This window comes from Schistocerca piceifrons, chromosome 4 (genome assembly GCF_021461385.2).
Source record: "Schistocerca piceifrons isolate TAMUIC-IGC-003096 chromosome 4, iqSchPice1.1, whole genome shotgun sequence".
NCBI lineage: Eukaryota > Metazoa > Arthropoda > Insecta > Orthoptera > Acrididae > Schistocerca > Schistocerca piceifrons.
Genome location: NC_060141.1, coordinates 518090510 through 518116123, shown reverse-complemented (window position 1 = coordinate 518116123; position 25614 = coordinate 518090510). Strand labels below are relative to the sequence as shown.

The following is a 25614-nucleotide window of genomic DNA, read 5'->3' as shown; positions in this document are numbered from 1 at the left end:
TTTTTCCTGTTACATTGTGAAATAATCACGCATTAACGGACGAAAAGTCGCCATGCTACTTGTTAGACAAATATGGATAAAGTGAACAACTAATGTGATGAAGTAAGCCCCACAACAAGGGCAAAACTATTACTTAGATGGTGACATAGTACGAAGGATCAAGAAAAAACTGGAAATAAATTTAGCTATCTCCTACTTGATAATAAACGTTGTCTTTTTTTCTCCATTAACTGTTCAGTCTCCCGTACTTTATTGATTATAGTGTCGATAGATTCCTCCATTTTTAGATATCCCACGTTCAGCAGAAAACGGTAACGCGATTGGAAAAAAATGCGTGATGCGTTCTTCGGTTCCAGTTCGTTTAAAAAGAGCGCCACCAATATTAAACAGTTGCGCCAACGGTATACATGAAAATACATTTTGTCTTATTATCTTTGCTAATTTGTTTATCAGTTAGTAAAGGACGAGTCTGAGGTGGGCGTTTTGTACAAGTTTAGTGTTCAGTTAAACTGACATTACAGCAGTGAAAGTGAAAATGTCAGGAGGTTTTGTACCAGGAACGGCAGCACAATGCACAGCGGAAGTTGAGCTCTCTATATCTTGCAGGTATTTGTATTGTTAATTGAGGAAGATTGTAATTTGATGTGCTTCTCCGCTGAACCGAAAACAAATGTGACAGTTTTGACATACGCACTGTATCATTTGTATTTGCTGCCAGTCCTCGCACATTTCAATTTCTGTCAAATATTACTCTTTGATTTACGGAATGACTTCGTTATTTATGATCAAGGAAGCTTACCTTACACTGGAATGAAGTTAACTGATGGTCCAAGTGCATCCCGAAACGCATAAACTTTCCCATGACCACGTAATATATCGGGAAGAATGAGCAATGAGGCGGTTAACTGTTGCCAGTATTATTAATTCTCATAGAGTATTTGATTTGCATGAGTTAATTACTCGCGGAGGAAATGGAATCTGTATTTGAGTTTAGAGTGTGAGAGAAAGTGTTGAATAGGCAGAATGAAGATATTGTTAGTTTTGCGAGACCTCCGCAGACGATAGAGCTGTGGCCGCTGACGTTAAAAGCTGTGGGCTAAAACGCCAATTTCCATTCGGCCATACCAGTTCAGCTCTCAATCGACAGGAATACATACGAAACCAAAGTGCAGGTTTAGGTTACAGCATCTTATACGTTAAGAAAGTGTGCTCAGACTGAAAACGCCTATAGAGTGTGGCTACATCTATTTGTTAATTAAGAAAGCACTTAGTCGCTCATATTGAAAGTGTTGTCCTTATAAAACAAACATTCTGTGGAAGCCCCATACAACATGAAGTTTTGATCTAGCAGAGGTTCTTTACTTAGTGATCTTCTGACTACTGCACTTACTGTTGTCTTATATTCTCTCTTTGCGTCCTTTCAGCATATTGTCATTTTCATGTTTTCATGGTATTCACCTGACTGTCACAGATTACTCCCACCTAATCAGTAATTAGATCAATCTTTTCAATTCTCTGCAAGATGCATTATCTTGTACATACCATGTCTTTATATTTCATTATTAGATGGAAAGTGATGAAAATATCTACTTATACCTCTTTATGGTGCCTTGTTAATCAATAATTTAAGATGGTTTATGTTATTATCAGGTTTTAAATAGCCTTCAAATCAAGAAAATGAATAAATTCCCATAAAGATAGACAATGAATTGATCTGAGATAGCTCTCAAATTGCAGAAACTTTTTTTTCTGTCAATAGCAGATAATTTAGGTTTGAACACTTCCTTAGTAGTTGGCTTACAGTTCCTAAGAAACGCTTCCAAAACTAGTTTAACAAAATTCAACGTCATCCAACACTTCCAAAAGAAATTTTCAATTATATCAACTTGCAAACATATATGTTAAAGTGGTTACGATGAATAGGTAAAAAAAAAAAAAAATGTTGTTCAGCTGAAAATAGCCATACTTGGACAATGAAGCTTTTCACAGGTGGGTCATTCCATGTCAAAGAGACCAATATTAAAACGTGTCCCTACTCACCCCTCTCCAAATCTAATGCAATTTGGTGTGAAGGTTCTATATGACCTTTGATGATTATATACCAAATTTCAATCCAGTATCATCAGTGGTTGAATTTTTAGGGACTTTTAAAGAGAGGCTACTCATCTTCACATCACATATGAAGGTGCAAATGTGCCAAGTTTGCTAGGCTTTTTTAAAAGTTCTAGAAAACATTTGGTCATTTGCTTTAATATAAATGGACAACATTTTATCCTGAATCAAACAGTGGCAAAAATTAGGGATTTAGCCACACCTGAATATAGAAACAAGTTTATGAAGTAACAAAAAATTCATTTCACTAATCTGAAAGCCAAGGTTTGACTAACCACTGCTGCTTTTTATATGAACCAATCACATGAAAACTTCAAAGGTTATTTCTGTGTATGATGTCTATGTGTGGATCGAATTTAATTAACATTGGATGCCTAGATGAAAAGATATGCACATGCAGAGTTGGCCAAAATTTTCTACATGCAAATTATCGGATGTTTTTGGGGGGCAATATCTCAATTGTGTCTTGTTCAATCTTTTTTTCTTGGCACAGCTGGAAAGAGCCTGCTTTAAGCTTTCAAAGCTATATCGTTTATGTTCTGGAACTTGCATATTGATGAGTAAGAATAGGGAAAATGAATTATCGATAAATACAAAAAAATTAATACAGTTTGTAGGTGTAAGTCAAAAAATGTGTAATTGTAGTGTCTTTTTAATAGTATAAGATTTGCCTGTGATTTAGGATAGGTAACTATACTAATAAGAAGTGTTTTTACGTTATTTTACAGTATAGACTAAAAATATAATAAAACTTCAGAAACTGCTGTTAAGATTATAAATTCTAGACGATCATAATGGAACATTATGTTGCTTTAGAATGTTTTAACCCTACAATGCACAGTGATGCATATATGGATTTTCACTCAGTTTCCATCACCATTACAAAGCAGTAATAGTTTTTTAAGACTCACAGCAGTGGTACAGTGCTGAATCACCACTTTGTTGGTTTCATTATTGCCAATTTTCATAATGTCAGTGTTCTGTGCAGTGTAATCATTGTTGTTGACGTACAATCTTAGTGTTTGGTACTGAGTGTTTGAATAATCAGTAATCATTGTTGTAGCTGAAGGTAAGCACTAAAACAATATGTTGTGATATGTTAATTTGTATATTTTATATGCAGATAAGTCTGAATCTGCTATGCTTCAAGCCACAATATTCATGAGCTTTCAAAATTGCTTTTTGTAAGTTAATAAACTATTGTAAAAATGAACGAAGAAACTCTTGCACCCTGCTAGTTTGGTGGATCAAATGGAACTGGTTGTCATAAGTCATCACCTTTCTGTTATGGTAAAAGTCTTCTACAATCATTTAAGGAAATGTCACCAGTGGACAAGGAGCTTCTACGACGTAGGTCCGGGCTTGATTTTACTGAAGATGCCCATATTTGTCCATACCATAATGCCTTGTTGATGATAAAATTTCAGTTCCTGCGGAAGACATGCTTCAACCCATTTAGTAAAGAAAAATGTGTAATGAAGGCTCTAACACCAGTAACCATTGCAATGTCTGACAGGTTGAAATTGCTGACTGACCAAGTTTTTAAACTTGGTCGGAAAATTTGTACTAAATATAGACATGAAGTGGCCCAAAAACAATCATCCCACCAGGATAAGCAAGAATCGCTATTCACTGAAGACATGGATGTTGTTGATGCTTGCTTTACTGCTAATACTTCATCATCATCATCAGTTGGAGAGTCACCATTAAAGATTCAGCGGATCAGCAATAGAGATTCAATGGGATACATGAAGCGCAAAGTTCTGAAAGCCCAAGGCAGCATTGCGAAGGTAACTGTCACAGCTGCTGGTGTGAGCCAAGTGGATGTTGCTCAAATGCAAACAGAAGAGTGCCAAAAATGTAAAGACGTGGATGTCGTAGTTGAAGACTCTAAGATTAAGCTTCAGACATCAGGCAGTTGCAGTAAAGCTCAAATTTTGACCCTGACCTCAAATAACAGGACTATTGAAAAAAGGCTAAAGAATTTGCTGTTCCAACTAAAATGATGAAGAAGGCTAGGAAACTTAAAGAAGGAAGATGGGATTTTGGCAACACCTGCAAACTGAAAAGGGAAAAAGCTCAGTATTGAAGTAAAATAAAATGTCCTCGCGTTAGTGAAGATGAGTTTTCTCATTTACGTTATTGCAAAAAGGGTTGTGTTGCAGTAAGAAAGATTCACTAGGAGAGATGCCTGTTCCTTTATAACCTGAAAGATATCTTCATTGCTAATTGTAAGCAGCATGGAAATCAACTGAGATTCTCTAAGTTTTGTGAGGTCAGGCTGAAATGGTGTACTGCAGCTGATGCTTCTGAATCACGTTCAGTATGTGTATGTGCAATTCATCAAAATGTCAAATTAATGTTGGCTTCAGCAACATCCATCCAATATGACTACAAGAATTTGATGAAAAGAACTGCAGGCAGTTTGGAATCAAAAAGACGATGGCTCTGAAGAAACAATGGAATACAAGCAATGGTCCATACTGACACACACATTAGAAATATGTCAGAGAACTGTTGAATATTTCATCTAGGCGCTGATTTTGAAAATTACCGGTTTAAGACACCATCACTTTGTGTCAAAACACCAATGTTTATACCTTAACCAGCTAAAAAGAAATCTTGCAGAAAATTAATTAGTTATATTGATGGAGTTTGCTGAGATTTATATATTTGTTGTTAAAGATGTTGTGCAAGGATTTCATTGGGAGAATAGTCAGGCCACATTACATCCATTTGTTGTCTATTTTGTTGGCAAATAATGTCAGAGTATTAGCATTTATATGCTCAGCAACTGTCTCCGTCATGATACCATTGCTGTTCATGCCTTTCAAATAAAGTTAATAGCATATTTAAAGACAAAGATTGAAAATGTTAAGAACATTTATTACATTAGTGGTGGTTCAGCCGATCAGTATAAGAATTTCAAAAATTTCATTAAATTATGTCTGCACGAAAATATTGAATAAGGACGACACGGGAAATAACTGTCTGCAATGTGTGTATTCATCCAGGTGGTGCAGTACCCTTGAATGTATTAGCAGCACTGATTGATCAACTCCCTAAACCTTTCCTACTTCTGGGAGATTATAATGCCCATAACGCCTCGTGGGGTGGCACTGTACTTACTGGCCGTGGCAGAGACGATGAAATTTTACTGTCTCAGTTTGACCTCTGCTTCTTTTAATACTGGGCCCGCCACACATTTTAGTGTGGCTTGTGGTAGTTGCTCGGCCATTGACTTATCAATTTGAAGCACAGGACTTGTCCTATCTATCCACTGGAGAGCACATGACGACCTGTGTGGTAGTAACCACTTCCCCATCTTCCTGCCACTGCCCCAATGTCAGACTCACAACACCTGCTCAGATGGGCTTTAAACAGGGTGGACCGGCAAACTTTCACGTTTGCTGTCACCGTTGAATCTCCCCCACACGCTAACATTGATGAGATTGTTGAGCAGGTGACAACAACAATTGTTTCTGCTGCAGAAAATGCAGTCCCTCGCTCTTTAGGGTGCTCGAGGCATAAGGCAGTCCCTTGGTGGTCACCAGAAGTTGCTGAAGCAATTAAGGAGCATCAGCGAGGTCTACAGCGGCCTAAGCGGCACCCTTCCCTGGAACACCTCATAGCCTTGAAACGGCTCCATGCCTGCATTTGCCAACTTACCAAATGATGGAAGCAGGAGTGTTGGGAGAAATAAGTCTCGACCATTGGGTGCCATACGTCACCTTCCCAAGTCTGGGCAAAGATCAAACGTCTTTTCGGGTACCAGACCCCAACAGGTTTTCCTGGTGTTACCATAAATGGCGTGTTATCTACTGATGTAAACACGATTGCTGAGCACTTTGCTCGAGCCTCTGGGTCGGAGAATTCCCTCTCCAGCCTTTCACACTCTCAAATGGCGGCTGGAAGGGAACATCCTCTTTCACTACACGCCACTGTGAATCCTATAATGCCCATTTACAGAGTGGGAGCTCCTCAGTGCCCTTGCACATTGCCCCGACACAGCTCCTGTGCCTCATCGGATCCACAGCCAGACGATTAAACATCTCTCATCTGACTGCAAGCGACATCTCCTTGTCGTTTTCAACCGGATCTGGTGTGATGGCATCTTTCCATCACAATGGCGGGAGAGCACCATCGTTCCGCTGCTCAAACCCAGTAAAAACCCGCTATCGGCCCATCATCTTCACCAATGTTCCTTGCAAACTGCTGGAACATATGGTATGTAGGTCCCGGAGTCATGTGGCCTACTGGCTCCATGTCAGGGCAGCTTCCGCCAGGGTTGCTCTACCACTGATAATCTTGCGTCCCTCGAGTCTACCATCCGAACAGCCTTTTACAGACGGCAACACCTGGTTGCCATCTTTTTTTGACTTAACGTAAAGCATATGATACAACCTGGCTACATCATATCCTTGCCACATTGTACAAGTGGCGTGTCTGGCACTCGCTTCAGATTTTTATCCAAAACTTCCTGTCGCTGCGTACTTTCCATGTCCAAGTTGGTGCCTTCCATAGTTCCATCCATATCCAGCAGAATGGAGTCCCGCAAGGCTCTGTATTGACTGCCTCTCTATTTTTACTGGCCATTAATGGTCTAGCAGCTGCTGTCAGGCACTCAGTGTCACCTTCTCTGTATCCAGACGACTTCTGCATTTCGTACTGCTGCTCCAGTACTGGTGTTGCTGAGTGTCGCCTATGGAGGGCCATCCACAAGGCGCAGTCATGGGCTCTAGCCCATGGCTTCCAGTTTTCAGCTGCAAAGTCATGTGTCATGCACTTCTGTCAGCGATGTACCATTCATCCGGACCCAGAACTTGACTTTCATGACGATCCACTCACTGTAGTGGAGACAGATCTATTCTTAGGACTGGTTTTCGACACTTGATTGACTTGGCTTCCTCATTTTCATCAGCTTAAGCAGAAGTGCAGTCAGCACCTCAATGCCCTCTGTTGCCTGAGCAACATCAGTTGGGATGGAGATAGCTCTACGCTGCTGCAGCTCTACAGAGCTCTTGTCCAATCCCAAATTGACTAAGGGAGTGTGGTTTATGGTTCGGCAGTGCCCTCAGCATTACATTTGCTCGACCCTGTGCACCACTGTGGGGCTTGACTAGCAACAGGAGCTTTTAGGAGGAGTCCAGTGACCAGGTTACTGAGGGAGGCTGGGGTCCCTCCATTGCAGACCAGACGTGCACAACTGCTCGCCATGTACACAACACACATTCGTAGTTCTCCTGAGCATCTGAATTACCATCTCCTTTTCCTGCCCGCAACAGTCCATTTCCTGCATCAGTTCCCCAGTTTGTGGCAACGATTGCGGTTTGCATGCAGTCCCTTCTCTCCAAACTGCAGTCCTTCCCTTTACCACCTCTACTTGCGGCCCGTTCACGTGCGCCTCCATGGTGTACGCCTTGGCTGCAGCTTTGTATGGACCTTTCACGTGGCCCTAAGGACTCTGTTAACCCTGCCACTCTCTGCTGTCACTTCCTATAGATTCTTAACGTATTCCGGGGCTCTGAAGTGGTTTAAACTGACATCTTGATGGCTGATGGTCATGTTGGCTTTGCCTAAGTTCATGGCAGCCATATTGAACAGCATTCCTTACCCTGATGGCTGCAGTGTATTCACTGCAAGGCTGGTGGCCATTTCTCGTGCACTTCAGTATCTCCGTTCATGCCCTGGGGAGTCTTCTCTCTTATGTACTGACTCCTTGAGCAGCCTGAAAACAATCGATGTGTGCTACCCTCGTCATCCTTTGGCAGCATCCATCCAGGAGTCTATGCCCTGGAATGGTCCAGTTGTTCAGTGGAGTTCATCTGGACCCCAGGTCATGTTGGAATCCCAGGAGATGAACTTGCTGACGGGATCTCCACTTATGGAAATGGGCATCCCGGAAAATGACCTGCGTTCGTTATAATGCCGCAAGGTTTTTCAGCTTTGGGAGATGGAATGGCAAAATCTCAGTGCGCACAACAAACTGCAAGCCCTTAAGGGGACCACGAATGTGTGGAAGTCCTCAATTAGGGCCTCTCGCAGGGACTCTGTGGTTCTCTGCCAGCTCCACATTGGCCATGCCTGGGCGACCCACGGCTACCTCCTGTGCCATGAAGACCCACTTCAGTGTCGGTGCTGCGCCTGGTTGACAGTGGCCCATATTCTTCTGCTCTGTCCTCCTTTGGCTGCCCTGCGACTTCATCTTCGGTTGCCGGACTCGTTATCATTGATTTTAGCAGACCACGTCTCATCGGCTGATTTGGTTTTATGTTTCATCTGTGAGGGTGGGCTTTATCATTCAATCTGAGTTTTAGTGCATGTCCTTTGTCCCTCTGTGTCCTCCACCCTAGTGCTTTTAGGGTGGAGTTTCTAACGTGTTGCAGGGTGACTGGCTTTTCCTTTTCATTTTTGTGCTCGGCCAGCCACTGTAATCTGCTTCCTCTCTTCCAACTGTTCCTTGCATCTCTCTGTTGTTTTCTTTTTTTTCTTTTAGTGTTCGTTGCCTTTCTTTAGTTCTTGTCTTTCCTTTCTTTCCGTTTTGTGTTATATGTCTCGTCTGTTTTATTCTCACACTTGTGGCATTGTTTTATTAGGAAAAAGGGGCAGATGACCTCATAGTTTGGTCTTTTCCCCCTGTTTTGAACCAACCAACAGTCTCTTTCTATAGTATTTTGAAACTAGAACTTTAATTATGGACAACCTGTATTTTTTAAGTGTATTTAGGTCAGGTTTGTTAGATTTGGTGTTCATTGAAATAGCATTATACAGTTTTTGCTGAAATAGTGAACTGTGTTTTGTACTAAGTTGAGGCTTTTTACTTCCCTCTTGTATCAAATCACACTTATTTTCTATTAAAATAATGGTATACTTTGTTCATTTCTTACAGCCAAAATTTTTTGGTAACAAATGACATAAGAGGAAGAATGTACTGAGCTGTCTCATGATGAGTCTGCGTAGCTGTTTGAATAAGTTTCTCCATAAACATCTTGGCTGGGTTCCACAAGTGATTCTGATCATTTGCATTTTTACAGTAAAGGCTTCTTTTGCATATGGTTAGTTGCCCCAGAATATTATCCCGTGAGATGTGATTGAATGATAATAGCCCAAGTACACAGCTCTGGTTACAATCGTATCACTGTCTCAAACAGTATTGTGGATAAGTAAAGAGTACTGAGATCAGTCTCTTACATGAGTCAGGGATGTGTGCAGACCCATTTAGCTTGCATATTTGTAGATGGCAGAATTATAATGACTGCACTCCCATTACTTAAACAGTACATTTTTTCCCCTCTGCTTTCTGTGATGTGTAAAGCTGTGTGAGTTGTCTGGCTGACATTAGATTTCAGACCATTTGCAGTGAACTAGTCCAGGACTTATCAATATATGATGTATAACATTCTATTTGCATTGCTGTTATGAAATTTGTTAAAATATTTGTCTCATCTGCAAAGAGAGGGAACTGGAAGGTCATTTATAAATATAATGAATAATTAAGTACCTAACATGGGACCTTGAGGGATGCCACAGGTCATGTGGTATCCCAGTCAGATGAGGCTCTCATCCCCTTTGCATTGTTCAGAACTACGTTGTGCTGTATACCATAAGAAACATATTTGCTGGCTGTCCACTTTTGGACATCGTCTGCTCGTGAAATCTCTGGAACATCCATTGAGACTGGCATTGTCTTCACATTGCAGCACCCACCTCTGATCCATAGCAGCTACTTTTGCGTAACAGTTTGCTGCATATAAATTACTGTATTGGTGTGTGAATTCCCACGAAAATATATTCTATAAATGATATAAAGGAGTTAGTGCTGTATCGAGCAGGTTGTTGATAGAAATAGATGCATGAATGAATTTTTGAAGAACTCAGTGCAACTGAAAGTGATACAAAGATATTATTTTATATATTACCCAGAGCTGCCTTCCCCTCCCTCCTCCACCCCCCCCCCCCCCTCCTACCTTGTCCAACCATTTATGAGAATGTGATGGTAATAATGCCAGTGTCGGCAAGTTTGACAGATGGGTGACAGAGCCAGTAAGACGTAATTTTTTACGCAAGATGTGATGAGAAAGTTTTAGAAGTATATAATCGTGATTCAAAGTTACCTGAAAGTTCTAATGAATTAAACTTTTGTCATTATTATCTATTGTTAAAAGTAACTGCACTAACCGAAGAACAACAACAACAATCATAATGAGTCAAATATTTGTGATAACAAAGAAGAAATATTGTCTCATTCTTGTGTCAGTATACCGCAACCCCCAAAATCTTAACACATTTGGAACAAATAGGCAAATATTTGGCAACCAAGATTTTTAATTTGTGCTATTAGGCCCAAACCTAACCACAACCTTGTGATTCACTGTCTTGTCTGCTGCTCTCTCATCGGCTGGACAGACCCAGCAGTTAGCACACCCTGTTTCCTTCCTACCATACATCTCAGCAAGCACGACAAACATCACTGCACGAAACATGTAGATCTAGACTTTTACCTATTTCTCTCTCACCAGACCGAGCGAGGTGGCGCAGTGGTTAGCACACTGGACTCGCATTCGGGAGGACGACGGTTCAATCCCGCGTCCGGCCATCCTGATTTAGGTTTTCCGTGATTTCCCTAAATCGCTCCAGGCAAATGCCGGGATGGTTCCTTTGAAAGGGCACGGCCAACTTCCTTTCCTGTCCTTCCCTAATCCGATGAGACCAATGACCTCGCTGTTTGGTCTCTTCCCCCAAAACAACCAACCAACCAATCTCTCACCAGATATTTTGTAATTCTGAAGAGTACAAGCATTTCTTCTTCTGAAGCAAGCCTTGTCACTGGAATACCATTCAGCTTCTTTTTTATTGGTCTTTTGGACAGGCCTCCGTAAGTGGTGAATAAGAGTACCATAAGTCACGAAATGTTCACGTAGATGACCAAAGAGAAATTTCGTAGTATCGGTGTTGCTTCAAATATCGTACACAAATCTACACTTTACAATTGTGAACATATTAGTATAGTTTCTTCTCTTACCTCAAATCTACTTCACACTTGACTTTCATCAGGTATTTGCATGTCCCATGAATCATAATTGTGACTTACGACAGTTATACGGAACAAAGTCAGTTTTGCAATTATAGTACATCTCGGTGGACAGTGTGGCAATATGCTTACCGTTTATATGATTTATTAAAATATATATATAATATATATATATAATCTTTTCATATACTTAGTAATCTCTTAGACCAAAGGAAATTCCATTTTGACCACAAAACCATTATTCTTTGTTGAACATCTTGAGGACAGGTTTTGGCGAAGTAGCAGTGGTTTTGAAAATCAAATTGGTTCAGTTCTCATTAAGATGACATGCCCTGTTCAGTCATGGGCACTGCTTGCCTGTGACAAGCTGTGTGACATTCCTGTAACTGTCATCCCCCCTGATAGGCTTAATAAGGTACACGGTATCATGGTCCACTGTAACCTCCCTTTAATGACCAATGACAAGTTGCATGTCAATATGGTGTGCCTGGCTGTGCATTTTGCTCTTGTGCCCAGTGGGGACCAAAGAACAATGGATACTGGGCCTTCATCTTGGCCTTTGAAGGCGACTCATTACCTGAAAATATTGATGTTGGTGTATCGATTCCCAGGGTTCTACTGATCTACAAGTGGATATGGCTTTGTGATCCTCCTTTTGTGGCAGCAGATGAGCCTAGGGTATGATTTGCCTTCTTGGTCCCTCCCTGGTCTCCAGTAGCACGATCTTCCAATGTAATTGTTGCAGTTTTTCTCACCACCTGGCGGAGCTACAATGTTTACCCTGCTTTCTGCATTGCCCTCCAGGAAATTCAGTTCTCAGCATTGCAAATCCCTTCTATCCATGCCTATTAAGGCTATTTTAAGAATCAAACTGACTAGACAAAGCATTGGGTGGAGTTTGCATGTACATTCTGCACCATGTCTACAGTGAACACATCCCATTCAATACAATTTTGGAGGCTGTGGTTGTGTGTGTTTAATGTCTACCTACTTCCTGATAGTGAACACAGATCTCCTCTTGATAGTGAAGTTTCTCAGACGTTGTCTGCTCTGATTTCTAAGCTCCACCTACCCTCCCTCTTTTTGGGTGACTTCAATGGGCACAATATTGTATGGGGTGGAACTATCTCAACTGGCCATGGTAAAGCTGTGGAAACTTTGCAACTTTGCTCTCACAGCAAGATTTTTCTCTCTTCAATCCCAGTACCCCACACACTTCAGTGGGTATGTATCTTATTCGGCAATTGATCTTTCCATTTGCAGCCCTGATCTTCTCCCTCCAATCCACTGGAGATTCCATGATGACCTGTGTGACAGTGATCGTTTTCTAATCATCCTGTCCCTCACTCAGCATCATTTGCCTGATTGTCCACCCAGATTTGCTCGCAGTAATGCTGACTGGAATGCCTTTACCTCTCCATTTACACCTACATCGATACTCTGCAAACCACCTGACGGGGTGTAGCAGGGGATATTTCTGGTACCACTAACTGATCCACCTGCGCCCTTCCCTGTTTAACTTGTGGTACTCCTCATTTGCAGCTATGGGCAAAGGTTCAGTACCTCTGCAGACACCAGTCACCCACAGGTGTACCTGGTGTCTCCCTAAATGGTGATGTCTACACTGACCCAGATGCTATCGCTGAACATTTTGCTCTGCATTATGCTTGAGTCTCTGTGTCTGAGAATTGTCAACCTGCATTTCGTGTCCTCAAACAGTGATTGGAGTCAATTCCCTTACCTTTCACTACACATCACCTGGAGCCATTAATGCTTTGTTCAGTGAATGAGAATTCCTCAGTTCCGTAGTCCTTTGCCCCAACATAGCTCCAAGGCCAGAGTACATCCCTAGGCAAATACTCAAACACCTATCGGTGGATTGTCATTGTCATGCCCTTGCCAGTTTCAGCCTTATTTGGAACGAGGGTGTGGTACTATCTCAGCGACGAGAAAGTGTGATCATCCTGGTACTGAAATCTGGTAAACACCCCCCTTGAAATGAAAAGCTACTACCCAATTAGTTTTACAAATGTTTTCTGCAAGTTACTTGAATGAGTATCAAGTCTTTTGGCTCCCCTTCATCCCAGGGTGGTTTTCACCAAGGCCATTCTACTGCTGACAGTTTGGCCTGTCTGGAGTCTGCCATCCAGTCAGCTTTTGCCCAGCATCAACACTTTATCATTGTCTTCTTTGACTTGCAAACAGCTTATGACACTCTGTGGCATCATCACATCCTCGTTACCCTCCATGAGTTAGATCTCTGAGGCCTGCTCTAGATTTTTGCCAGGAACTTCTTGTCACACTGTTCTTTCCAGTTCAAATTCATAAGTCCCACATACCTCTGATATACAAGAAAATGGGGCCTCGCAGGTCTATGTACTAAACAGCCTCCTTTTTCTAGTGTGTATCAATGCTTTTGCATTTACTATTGCTCTCCCACCATGGATGTTGCAGAATGATGACTGCAGGGTGCCATGCGAAAGTTTCAGTCCTCGGCTCTCACGACATCCTGGTTTCAGCCATGAAAACACATGCTATGCACTTCTGTTGCTGTCGTAATGTGTACTCACAATGAGAACTCTACCTCCACAGCCATTTGCTCAAAGTAGTGGAGTCTTATCGCTTTTTGGGACTGTTCTTCAGTGCCCGGTTAATGTGGCTTCACCATCACCACCAACTTATATGGAAGTGCTGATCATGTCTTAATACTCTGTGCTGCCTCAGTACCACCAGCTGGGGCATAGACCTCTCTACCCTTTTGCAGCTTTACAGCGTCGTGATCCTGTCCTATCCTGATTGTGAGTGTCTGGTGTATTGTTTGGCATCGCCTTCAGCACTGTGAATGCTGGGCCCAATATACTATTGTGAGATCCAGCTTGTGATAGGTGCCTTTCGGATCTGCCCTGCAAACTGCCTACTTGAGACTGGGGTCCCTTCTTTGCAGATCTGGCTTCAGCAACTATTGCTCAGCTATGTGAAGCACATTATTCACTGCTTCCCTGAGCATCCGAATAACCATGTCTTTTTTTCCTAGTAGGGAAATTCACCTCCCACATTAGAGGCACAGGTCTGGTGTCATGACCGCAGTTTGCATATAGTCTCTATGCTGTGAACTCCAACTTCCAACACTGTCACCTCTTGTAAGGGAGCAATTGCATACTCCCCCATGGTGTGTTCCCTGTTCTCGGATCTGTCTTGACCTATCCTTTGGACCAAAAGACTGTGTTGACCCCATGATTTTTCGCCACCTGTTCCTGGCTGCCCTTGATACATTTCTGGTTTCGGGAGTGATATACACTGATGGATGGACTAAGGTCCATGGATGGACTGGTTTTGCATACACACATGCAGCTAGCAGTGAACTACGCTCCCTGCTGAAAGGTGTATTCACTGCAGAATTGTTGGCCATCACTCGAGCCCTCAGTCACATTCGTTCTTGCACTGGCGAGGCATTTGTAACTGGCAGTGACTCCCAAAGTAGTCTTCAGGCTATCGATCAGTGCTACCATTGACACCCATTGGTTGTGACTATCCAGGATTTCGTTTCTGACCTCTATCAAACTGGTTGGTTGGTCATTTGGGGAGGTATCAGAACCGAATTTTTGGTTGACTCTGCCGTCAGTTGTTGGAGGCTTGGAACGCAGATTGGTGTGCTCTGGTTTCTCTGAACAAACAGCGAGCAGTAAAGGGGACCATGACCATGCAGCAGTCATCTGTTTCTGCTTGTCACAGGAATCTACCATTCTCTCACACTAGCGTCACTTTACTAACCCATGGTCACATCCTATGATGCAAGGACCTGCTACACTTGTCAGAGTGGTTCCCATCTGATGGCGGGACTCTACTGGACTGCTCTCACTTGGCCATCTTCCGGTAAAATATTAAACTTGCTGACATGCTGCTTTTGGTGCTTGTGAGCTACCCATGAATGGTTCCTCCTCCTCTCCCTGAGGTAGAGCACATTGGCCTCATTAACTGCTTGAAGGAATGGAGGGGTGCCTTGTCGTCTGCTCCTCCAACCCAGGGGGTCCATGGCTGCCCTTACTCGATGGTCCAGCCTGGCTCCTGCTCTTCCCATACCTTTTAATTCTTCCTATTTTTTACATCTGCCATTGGTTTACTGTCTCATGCTCATTTTTCTCTTCCCTGAGATTTTATCCACTAGTCTCTCTCACTAGTTTGCTTGTGGTAATGGAGGGTGAGGAAACATTGATTGGATACAGAGTGCGCATCTCCCATCGCCTAACATGGTCTGAGGGCCTCCAGCTGCGTTCTGGACAGATAATCTCACCCACCTTCTTGTTCGTATCCCTGTCTCACTTCTACTTGACTGAGCAAGGTGGTGCAATGGTTTGCACACTGGACTCACATTCGGGAGGACGACAGTCCAACCCCACATCCGGCCATTCTGATTTAGGTTTTTTGTGATTTCCTAAATCATATTAAGCAAATGTCAGGATGATTCTTTTGAAAGGGCATGGCCGACTTCCTTCCCCGTCCCTCCCCTATCTGATGGGACCGATGACCTCGCTGTTTGGTCCCCTCCACCAAATCAATCAACCAACCAACTTCTACTTGCTTCCATCTCCTGGTTTTAGTGATTCTCTCTTACAGTTGGTTTCAACAGGATTTGTCTTGTCCCGTTCCTCTCTGAGGACTCTTCCCAGCTTGATACATACAGGATGGAGGAACTGATGACATCATACTTTGGTCCATTTAACCCTATCAATCCAATATCCATCCAAGTGTATACATTGAATGCACAGTGTGTGAGGTAACCTAGTTGTCCTATTGCATCAAGGTGTAACGCACAAATTTCTAATAGTTCACCAGCCTGGTGTCCTGAGGATAATGGTGTCCCAGCACAGAAGCAGCATATAGGACATGGTGCCCGGCTCTCTTGATGTGAGGCTGCAATGAAAGTCACTAGCAAGTGTGCTAAGTCTCTCCAGCTACTGAATGCCAGCGTCATTTAATTGTAAATATGGACACTGTAGCAGAGAGAAACTACTAACAAATGAAACAATAAAAGATCGATTACAGTCACGCATTATATTGTTGTAATTAACAATATTGTTAAAGTTCACAAAACTTTATATACAGCCTGTAATAAAGTAACTCCTATTCACACAATCTATTCTGCGTTGTGCACAGAGTTGTGGTCCATTAGTATTTACATACTTGATGAGCAAATAAGATCTTACCCATGTGGTGCTGCCTACACAGAAACATGTAGCCACTGTTAAATGAGCATACACCTGTTTGCATTCAATGTTCAGCGCCAACTATCAGAGCCTGAAATATCCCATTCGGCTTTCATTGTTGGTGCGTTGAAGGCATGTGAAGTGTTTTGTCCACATTGCTTCGTGTTAAAGTTATGAAAATAATGTAATGAAAAGAACTTGAATGTTGTATATGATCTCATATTGTTAAAGGTATTTGCTGTCAATATCAATCAAATAAAAATTTAAATATAAAAGAATGTTAATAAATGAAAATTGTCTCCACCTCAATCCATAACATATATCACATTAGTAAAATAACACACACACACACACACACACACACACACACACACACACACACAAAAACAAGGGACAAACTACTACTACTACTACTACTACTACTACTACTACTACTACTACTACTACAACTACACATTGTATGGAACGTGAGGAGTCGCCAAGCACATAAGATTTTTTTTTTTTTTTTTTTTTTTTTAAAGATTCAATTTTATTATTGCTTATTAATTTATTTTGTCAACCAGTTTCTGTGGACCAGATTGAACTTAACAAAAGTCTGACCCACAATTTTTATTTAATATTGTCTTATAAATGCCTAAACAGAACCTAACTTCCATCCCCCCCTCAGAGGGCCATAGACATAGGTTCCCAGGTAGATGCTGTGTTTCTTGACTTCTGCAAGGCGTTTGATACAGTTCCCCACAGTTGTTTAATGAACAAAGTAAGAACATATGGACTATCAGACCAATTGTGTGATTGGAGTGAAGAGTTTCTAGATAACAGAACACAGCATGTTATTCTCAATGGAGAGAAGTCTTCCGAAGTAAGAGTGATTTCAGGTGTGCCACAGGGGAATGTCGTAGGACCGTTGCTGTTCACAATATACATAAATGAGCTTGTGGATAACATCGGAAGTTCACTGAGGCTTTTTGCGGATGATGCTGTGGTATATCGAGAGGTTGTAACAATGGAAAATTGTACTGAAATGATCTGAAACGAATTGATGCATGGTGCAGGGAATGGCAATTGAATCTCAATGTAGACAAGTGTAATGTGCTGCGAATACATAGAAAGAAAGATCCTTTATCATTTAGCTACAATATAGCAGGTCAGCAGCTGGAAGCAGTTAATTCCATAAATTATCTGGGAATAGGCATTAGGACTGATTTAAAATGGAATGACCATATAAAGTTGATCGTTGGTAAAGTAGGTGCCAGGCTGAGATTCATTGGAAGAATCCTAAGGAAATGCAATCCAAAAAGAAAGGAAGTAGATTACAGTACATTTGTTCGCCCACTGCTTGAGTATTGCTCACCAGTGTGGGATCCGTACCAGATGGGGTTAATAGAAGAGAGAGAGAGAAGATCCAACGGAGAGCAGCGCACTTCATTACAGGATCATTTAGTAATTGCGAAAGCATTATGGAGATGATAGATAAACTCCAGTGGAAGACTCTGCAGGAGAGACGCTCAGTAGCTCGGTACGGGCTTTTGTTGAAGTTTCGAGAACATACCTTCACAGAGGAGTCAAGCAGTATATTGCTCCCTCCTACGTATATCTTGCGAAGAGATCATGAGGATAAAATCAGAGAGATTAGAGCCCACACAGAGGCATACCGACAATCTTTCTTTCCACAAGCAATACGAGACTGGAATAGAAGGAAGAACCGATAGAGGTACTCAAAGTACCCTCCACCACACACCATCAGGTGGCTTGCGGAGTATGGATGTAGATGTAGATGTAGAGGCAGTCAATTTATTTGAAACAACGTCTCTCATTTCACACTATTGGCTAGTTTCAACTGTTCACTGAATTTCAAGTACACGTTTTCATCTTCTGGCACGTATGACGTTATGCCTTAATAAAGAACCAAACATGATATAATACAGCACCAGTACTCCAAGAAAATTTGCATCCCGAAAACTGCACTGAAACCTTAATATCAGGTTGGGGCCTACTCCATTGTGAATCTTGACATATGAATGCCCATTTTAAGTCGAATTATGCATTTTGGTATGATGTACGAAATTCCGATGCTGTTGGAGTAACCTATTTCTTTTATGACGCCATGTAGGATCTCCTAATACTATATATATACAAACATATGGGCTCCCTACGTCATCGTAGCTGCCCACGCGCAGTAACACCTGTTTTCTGGTGTTCTCTGCAGCTGCTGAAACGAAGCTATTTCTAACAGGTTGCGGGAAAATATGGCGAATGGTGCTTTGAAAAGCATTTGTTTCAAAACAAATTTCCTTTTACACAGGATGAATTATGTTATGTGTGCAGATGTTGCAATGAATTTCTTAGATCACAGTGTGTTTGACTCTTATTTAAAATTTAACACATTGAGGACTAGCCACTTAGAAGAATTTTGAGCCCAGTAGACCAGATATTAATCTCATTATTTAAAATTTTACTGGTACATTCGTGTGATGGATCTTAAAGGGTAACACACACAAAAAAGACCAACATTATATGTGAAAGCTTAGCTGCTCTTGTAGCTAAATTAATATTAAAGACCAATATTATTTTGTGTAGCTACACTATGTACATAAATTTAAACTATTAACTTTTCCTATTTGTGTATCGCCACTATTTAACAGTGATGTTGCTATTGGCTGACTACGTCACATGTCACATGCTCTGAATATCTGTTATTGGCTGGTGAGATCATGTGACATGAGCTATGACTGGCTTACAAAAGTGCATTTCAATCTCGATTTCAGTGCTTCGGAAACTAACATGCTGTTTAAAATCTATACTCTCATAATACAAATACAAAAATATGCTGTGTATTGTAATATGAAAATATGCAGTGTAAATGCTGCTGCACATCACAGATCTTTTCAAAACTTTTTTTTTTTATTTGCCGAGTTTTTTCATTCTGTGAAGTTCCACGCTGGTTATAAAACTTTTGCCATACAAAGGTTTGATATTTTTACACCTACAAGGGAAAGTATATTGTCACTTATCATGGAAAAAGTGTATTTTTCAGCTTGGAAGAAGTGTATTTTCATGTGTGGAAAAAGTGCGTTTTTGACTGGGATATACAAGAATTTTTTTTCTACACCTTGTTTCTAATTTTGCCTATGTTATATCCTTTCCCCCTCCTTCCTCTTCCTTGCCCCAGGCTCGTCCCTTTCTCTTCTCCCCCTCCAATGCCCTCCCCTCCATGCGCTGCTCCCCTTCCCTGGCCATAAAAGTGTCCCCCTTCTTTGGTGCCTGTTGGTGATGGGTCTCCCAGAGGGCTGCTTCCCCAACTCAGCCACAGAACACACAGTCTGTGTGCACCAATGTCACTCACTCTTTTGGTTCCAGATCTTCCAGAAGCCTCTCTTCCTCTGTGCCCTGCCCTCCTCAACCTATGAAAGAGGAGAAACATACGTTCCAGGACAGACTCCCCCCCCCCCCCCGTCCGCCCCACCCCCCCCCCCCTCCAGTGCTGTTGGAGGTGCCATCTCCTCCTCATAACCTGAGTCTAACATCTTATTTATGATGTCACCCCATCGTCATTGTGTGGGCTACACTCCCCACATCCAACGTTGTCAGCGGCAGTCTTACATTCTGGGTCTTGCCCTTCGAGGTGGCCTTTGTACAGATCCATCAGTTCTCTGGAACTCCTCGCAACCCGTTTTGTGATGGCATTGGCGACGGACACCTATCCAGCTGCCTCCGGGAACAGTGCTGAAGGTTTCTCTTATTTTTTACCCCTTGTGAGGCAGAATTCTATAATGAAGCTTTTACTGAATGGGAGCTTCTTCTGGCCCTCTCTTCTTACCACGATTCAGTTCCTGGCCCTGATTCCATCCATAACCAATTGTTTCAGTACCTCAGTTCTCCACAATGCCAGTATCTCCTCCAGGTGTTTAACCATATTTGGCTCCAAGGCATTTTCCCTTCTCAAAGGAGAGACAGTATAGCAGCTCCTGTCCTTAATCGTGGCAAGAATTTGTCATCCCTTGATAGTTACTGGCCCATTAGACTGATCAGTATCCCCTGCAAGTTACTAGAATAGCTGGTGTCTCATGGGCTCTGTTGTGTCCTTGAATCTTGGGACCTTTCATTCCTTAACAGTGCAGCTTTCAGAAAGAATGGTCTCTGATTGATCATTTGCTTCAATTGGAAGCCACATTTCGGCAGGTCTTTTCTCTACACCACCATCTTGTTGTAGTTTTCTTTGATCTTCATAAGGTCTGTGACAGAGCTTGGCACCATCATATCCTCCTTACACTCCATGAGTGGGATCTTCAGGGCCCCTGCTGATTTTTGTTTGCTAGTTTCTGTCCCACAATCAGTGGAACTGCTGCAGAGGTAACACAGGTTTCTGTCAGATCACCAAAGTTAAGTGCTGTCGGGCTTGGCTAGAACTTGGATGGGTGACTCTGCAGGTCCGCTGAGCGCTTTAGCAGTGGGGTGTACTCAGCCCTTGTGAGGCCAACTGTGAAGCACTGGTCATGAAAACTGACTCAGCCGGAAGCGTGGTGTGCTGACCACATGCCCCTCCATACCTACATCCAGACACACTTATCGGATGACACGGTGACCAGTTGGTGCTGTTTTTCCTTCTGAACCCCTTTTCTACAGAGAGAGAGTTTCTGTCCCACTGGTCATTCAGAGTCCGGGTTGACACAGTTCTCAGCTCTTCACAGAGCCAGGAGAATGGCATTCCACAGGCTCCATATTAAGTGTCACTCTTTTTCTGATCACTGTTGATTGACTTGGGGCCTCTACCAGCTCCGTATGTGGATGACTTCTGTATTTGGGCTAGCTCACACTCAGTGGCCTCTCCTCCAGGTGCACATCCACATGGACAGTCTTTTACAATTTCCAGTTCTCTCCCCTTAAGTCGAGGCCACGTGGGGTAGCCATGCAGTCTGAGGTGTCTTGTCATGGATTGCGCGGCTCCCCCTGTGGAAGGTTCGAGTCGTCCCTTGGGCATGGATGTGTGGGTTGTCCTTAGTGTAAGTTAGTTTAAGTTAGATTAAGTAGTGCGCTCATAGTCCTTACCACAAATTTCAATTTCCTTAAGTTGAGGGCAGTGCATTTCTGTCGCTGTACTACAGTCGATCCTGATCCAGAGCTCTACCTCGATGCCTAATGCCTGACTGTGGTCCCCCAGTTCTGTTTTTTGGGTCTTCCATTTGACAAAAGTTACTCGATTGCCCCATATACACCATCTGAAGGTTGACTATTTGCGTAAACTCAATGTTCTTCACTTCTTTGCCCATACCTCTTGGGCTGTGGATGTCTCAACCCTTCTCTGCCTTTATTGGGCATTAGTTATGTCTCATCAGGATTATGATCGTCGAGAGTGTGAATTAGCTGCCCCTTCCATGCTGCTCCTCTTCCCCTTGTTCACCATTGTGGTATTTGTTTAGTCACTAGTGCTCCCCTTTAGATTTGGTGGTGCCAGCTCCTGGTTTCTTATGCCATCACTAACTGCTGTTTCACTGCTCACTATTTCTATTCTATTTTTTTCATGCTGTGGGCCATTGCCCACCCGATTCCTGCCCTCTGGTGGGTTTACCAGTTGGGCTCCACCTCACTTCTCTCTGCCGTGACTTCCATCTCCCTTCTTGTCCTCTTCCCCATATTCTCTCCTGCTGCCCCCCCCCCCCCCCCTCCTCCTCCCATGCCACCGTGGCTAGTTCCTCGGCCCTGAATTTGGATGGATCTCTTCCAGGGTCTGAAAGCCTCCATCGCTCCAGTGATGTTCCATTGTTTGTTCCGAATGCTGTTATGTAAGTTTCAGGATGCCATTGTTTTTTATACTGATGGCTCTAAATCCACTGGTCATGTGGGATATGCCCTCACACCTTATGTTGGCACAGAACACCATCTCTTGCCTGCCATGTGTGGGGTCTTTATTGTGGAATTGATGGCCATCTATTGGGCCTCTGTTTTATTAAATGGTCGTCTCTCATCCGAATTTAGTTATGTATATACTCAGTAATTACTCAATTTGCTGTTGATTAGCTGGGATCGGTGGTGGGGGGAGGGGGGGGCGGCGCAATCTCCTACCGCTGTTCTCTATGACCCAGGGACAGATTTACTGCCTTACATCAAATCCCTTTGTTCAATCATGGGCTGACTCTTGGAAAGCCATCCCCTTGTCTAATAAACTACATGCCATCAAGGAGACTCCCACCATTTGGAGTTCTGACCTTTGCCTCTCCAGGCAGGAATTTACCACCGTCTGCTGTCTTCGTATTGGCCATACTAGGTTGACCCATGGGTTTTTACTCTGCAATAAGCCCTCCTGCCCTTTGTAGTTGCGGGGCTCCACTCATGGTGATCCATATTTTGCAGGAGTTGGCTCTTCGCACTAAATATACCCTTACACCTTCCTTGTCTCGGGTGTTAGTGGATGACCCTCGCATGGTTACACCTGTCCTTGGTTTTCTTTGCAAAAATGGTTTGTACTCTCAGGTATAAGTACGTGAATTTTCCACTGGAATTTGAGTCCCTCAGTCAGCATAGGCATTAGTTATGGAGGCCTTCACCTTGCCTTCTCTCTGGTCAGACTCTCCCTGCCTTTTCCCTAAATTTTGTCTGAAGTGTTGAGCTGTTCTGTTTCCCCTTTCCTTGTGTCTTCTTCGTGTTTCATTGTCCCCATTGTATTGTGATTAATAGTATGGTATGGTAAGGGTATCAGAATGGTTCGGTGGTGGTGCTGGCGCCCCACCGCGCGTAGTGTTTCTGGGGCACCCCTGGTCTCCCTTTTCCTCTTCCTGCTGCGCTGACAGCTCTTTTCTCTCTTTGTTTGCTCCTTATCCCTTCCCCTTGACTGGAATGTGCTGTTTCTTTGTTCCTCCCTTGATTTCTGTCATCCTAGATCATGGGACCACTGACCTTGCTGTTTGGTCCCTTCCCCAAATAAATCAACCAACCAACCAACCAACCAACCATTGATCCAGGTCCTCTGCCGGAGAAACAAGTCACGGTCTTTGCATGTGCAATGTAGAAAAAGAGCAGCTACAAGTCACAGTCCTGTGTGTGTGCTGCTGAGTGTTGGCCCCCATTTTAACTGTCCTAATTTCAATCCCCCATCTGTGTTGACTCGCTAGATTCTGTATTCTCCAACTGATGATACCTTAGTAACACCAGTACTGATTCCCAAGTGTTGAAATCCTGTTCTGTGTTTATCAGGTTGTTAGTTATAGGTATTTTGACTGCTTCTTTAATGATAGTCCCAGTACATGGAGACGGACCATAGGGTCATTGTTTTTCCATAGCTCATGCTATGTCCTGTTTCAAGACAGTGTTGAGCAACAGCAGACTTTTCTGGCTGACATAATTTGGTTTGGTGTTTATGTTCGTCACATCTGACTATGTAGTGATGTGTGACATGTCTGGCCAATGTATGGTTCCCCACACTGGCATGGAATTTTATATATTCCTGGTCTTCTTAGACCATTATCCTATGCTATGCCCGTGAACTACTGAAGCAGTACAACAATGAGAAAATTTCAAGCAACACTAATTCTCTTTCCTTCCTTCCTTCCATTTCTCCTGTATTTATGCATTTTATAGTGATTGTCTGTGTGCTCCATGTATTCTATCTAAAATTAACAAAAGGAAACCACTGACCTATAGCTGACTAATGTGTAGTGCATAGAAGTATTCAACAGAAAATGTTATTTGCACTAGCTTGCTCTTTTTCCAGCAAAAGTACACACATTCACAGACACAGGCCTACAGAACCAAAACGCCACACACCCATGGCCGCAGTGAGACTGTTGATTAACTATTATTGAGAGCGGCTGCCTGTTGAATGGACGAGGAGAGCAGTTAGAAGAGACATGCACAGAGCAAGAATGGGGTAGCTGGATATTGTGAGGCAGTCATTTGACAGATGTCTCCAGTGGCTGCACAAGATGAAAGCAGTTCAGAGGGTAGAACATATAAGAGATAGAGAGGAGGAGAAGGGGGTGGGAAGGGGAGGAAAAAGAGAAAGGTGGAGATGAAGGGACGGAGAAGGGAGGGAAATCTGTGTGTGTGTGTGTGTGTGTGTGTGTGTGTGTGTGTGTTGGGGGGGGGGGGGAAATGTTGGGAGACGTTAGTACACAGTCTGAACAGGGAAGGAGTTGTGTGGACAGGAGAGAGAAGGGGAAAGATAAGGTGAGGCATTGGGAGACAGATTAATGGAGGTTTAGGCCAGACAGATTGCGAGAACGCAAAATACGCTGGAGACACAATTCCCACCCTAGTAGTTCAGACAAATTAGTGTTGGAATCTAGTGTCCAAATCACTCGCATAGTGTAGCAGCTGTTGCCATCATTTGTGTTGTGGTGCCCAGCATGCCCACATGAATGCTGCACAGTAATTGTAGCGTAAGTGATATATAACATGACTGCTTTTATTTGTGGCTCTTGCTTTTATAGGGTGGGAAATGCCTGTGACTGAATTGTGATGGGCAGGTGTACGGGGCAGTTCTCTCACCTGCAGGGTGATACGAACCGGGACAACCGGGAGATCCGGGAAAAACCTGGGAATTTTTTCATCCGGGAGAAAACCGGGAATTTTTTAGAATTCCAGGAAGTTTTCATTGTTTTTGTTTTCAGTTAAATTTTTGTCATTTTGACTGGCAAGAACCAATACTCTAACAAAGGATATTACTGTATACCACTATTTCAGAATAATACTGCAACAATAAAACATTCACGAGAGAAAAAACGAAAATAAAACTTAATTTGCAAAGGAAGTGCGCCATATACAGCAACAAAACACAGTGCTCATACAAGTGTCTGCCAACAGCAAAATGTGTCAAATGCTTTAGGAAGATTATGCAATGTTCCGTAACAACAAATTGCCTCCGATGAGCATGACATCACAACTGTTTGCATTAGATTCGTTTTAGCAGTTATGAGCAGGATCATGCGCATGCACAGTTGAGTAGTACCTTCTCCCACTTCTGGCTACAGAAATGTGGCTGTTGGCTGTGTAAGCAGGCGCAGCAAGCAGGTAGATGCTACCGGGAAAAATTTTACTGGCGTGCCCAAGCTGCCAGATTCTTGCATGCGCAGCAGGCCCAGTTCTAGGAGGGAGGGAGGGGGGGGGGGGGCAAATTCATACTATTGAGGGAAAAAACCTTGTTTCACAAAGCGACTATCATCCAGCGCACATTAGTCTATTGATTATTCATATGACTTGGAAATGCATACCAGTCGGTTTTTGAACATTTTTGGACACATTCTAAGTTGATTTCTGAATGAATCTTAAGTT

General features: G+C 42.8%; 1 protein-coding gene across 1 annotated transcript in view; it reads left to right on the top strand.

The window, feature by feature from the left end:
• The first annotated feature begins 467 nt into the window (after window positions 1-467).
• The window catches only part of LOC124794886 (copine-8-like), a 131008-nt gene continuing 105861 nt past the window's right edge, over window positions 468-25614 (top strand). Inside the window, exon 1 of the mRNA XM_047258582.1 lies at window positions 468-606. Within this exon, the coding sequence (XP_047114538.1) occupies window positions 536-606 (71 nt within the window). The 5' untranslated portion in view covers window positions 468-535. The remainder of the gene's footprint in view (window positions 607-25614) is intronic.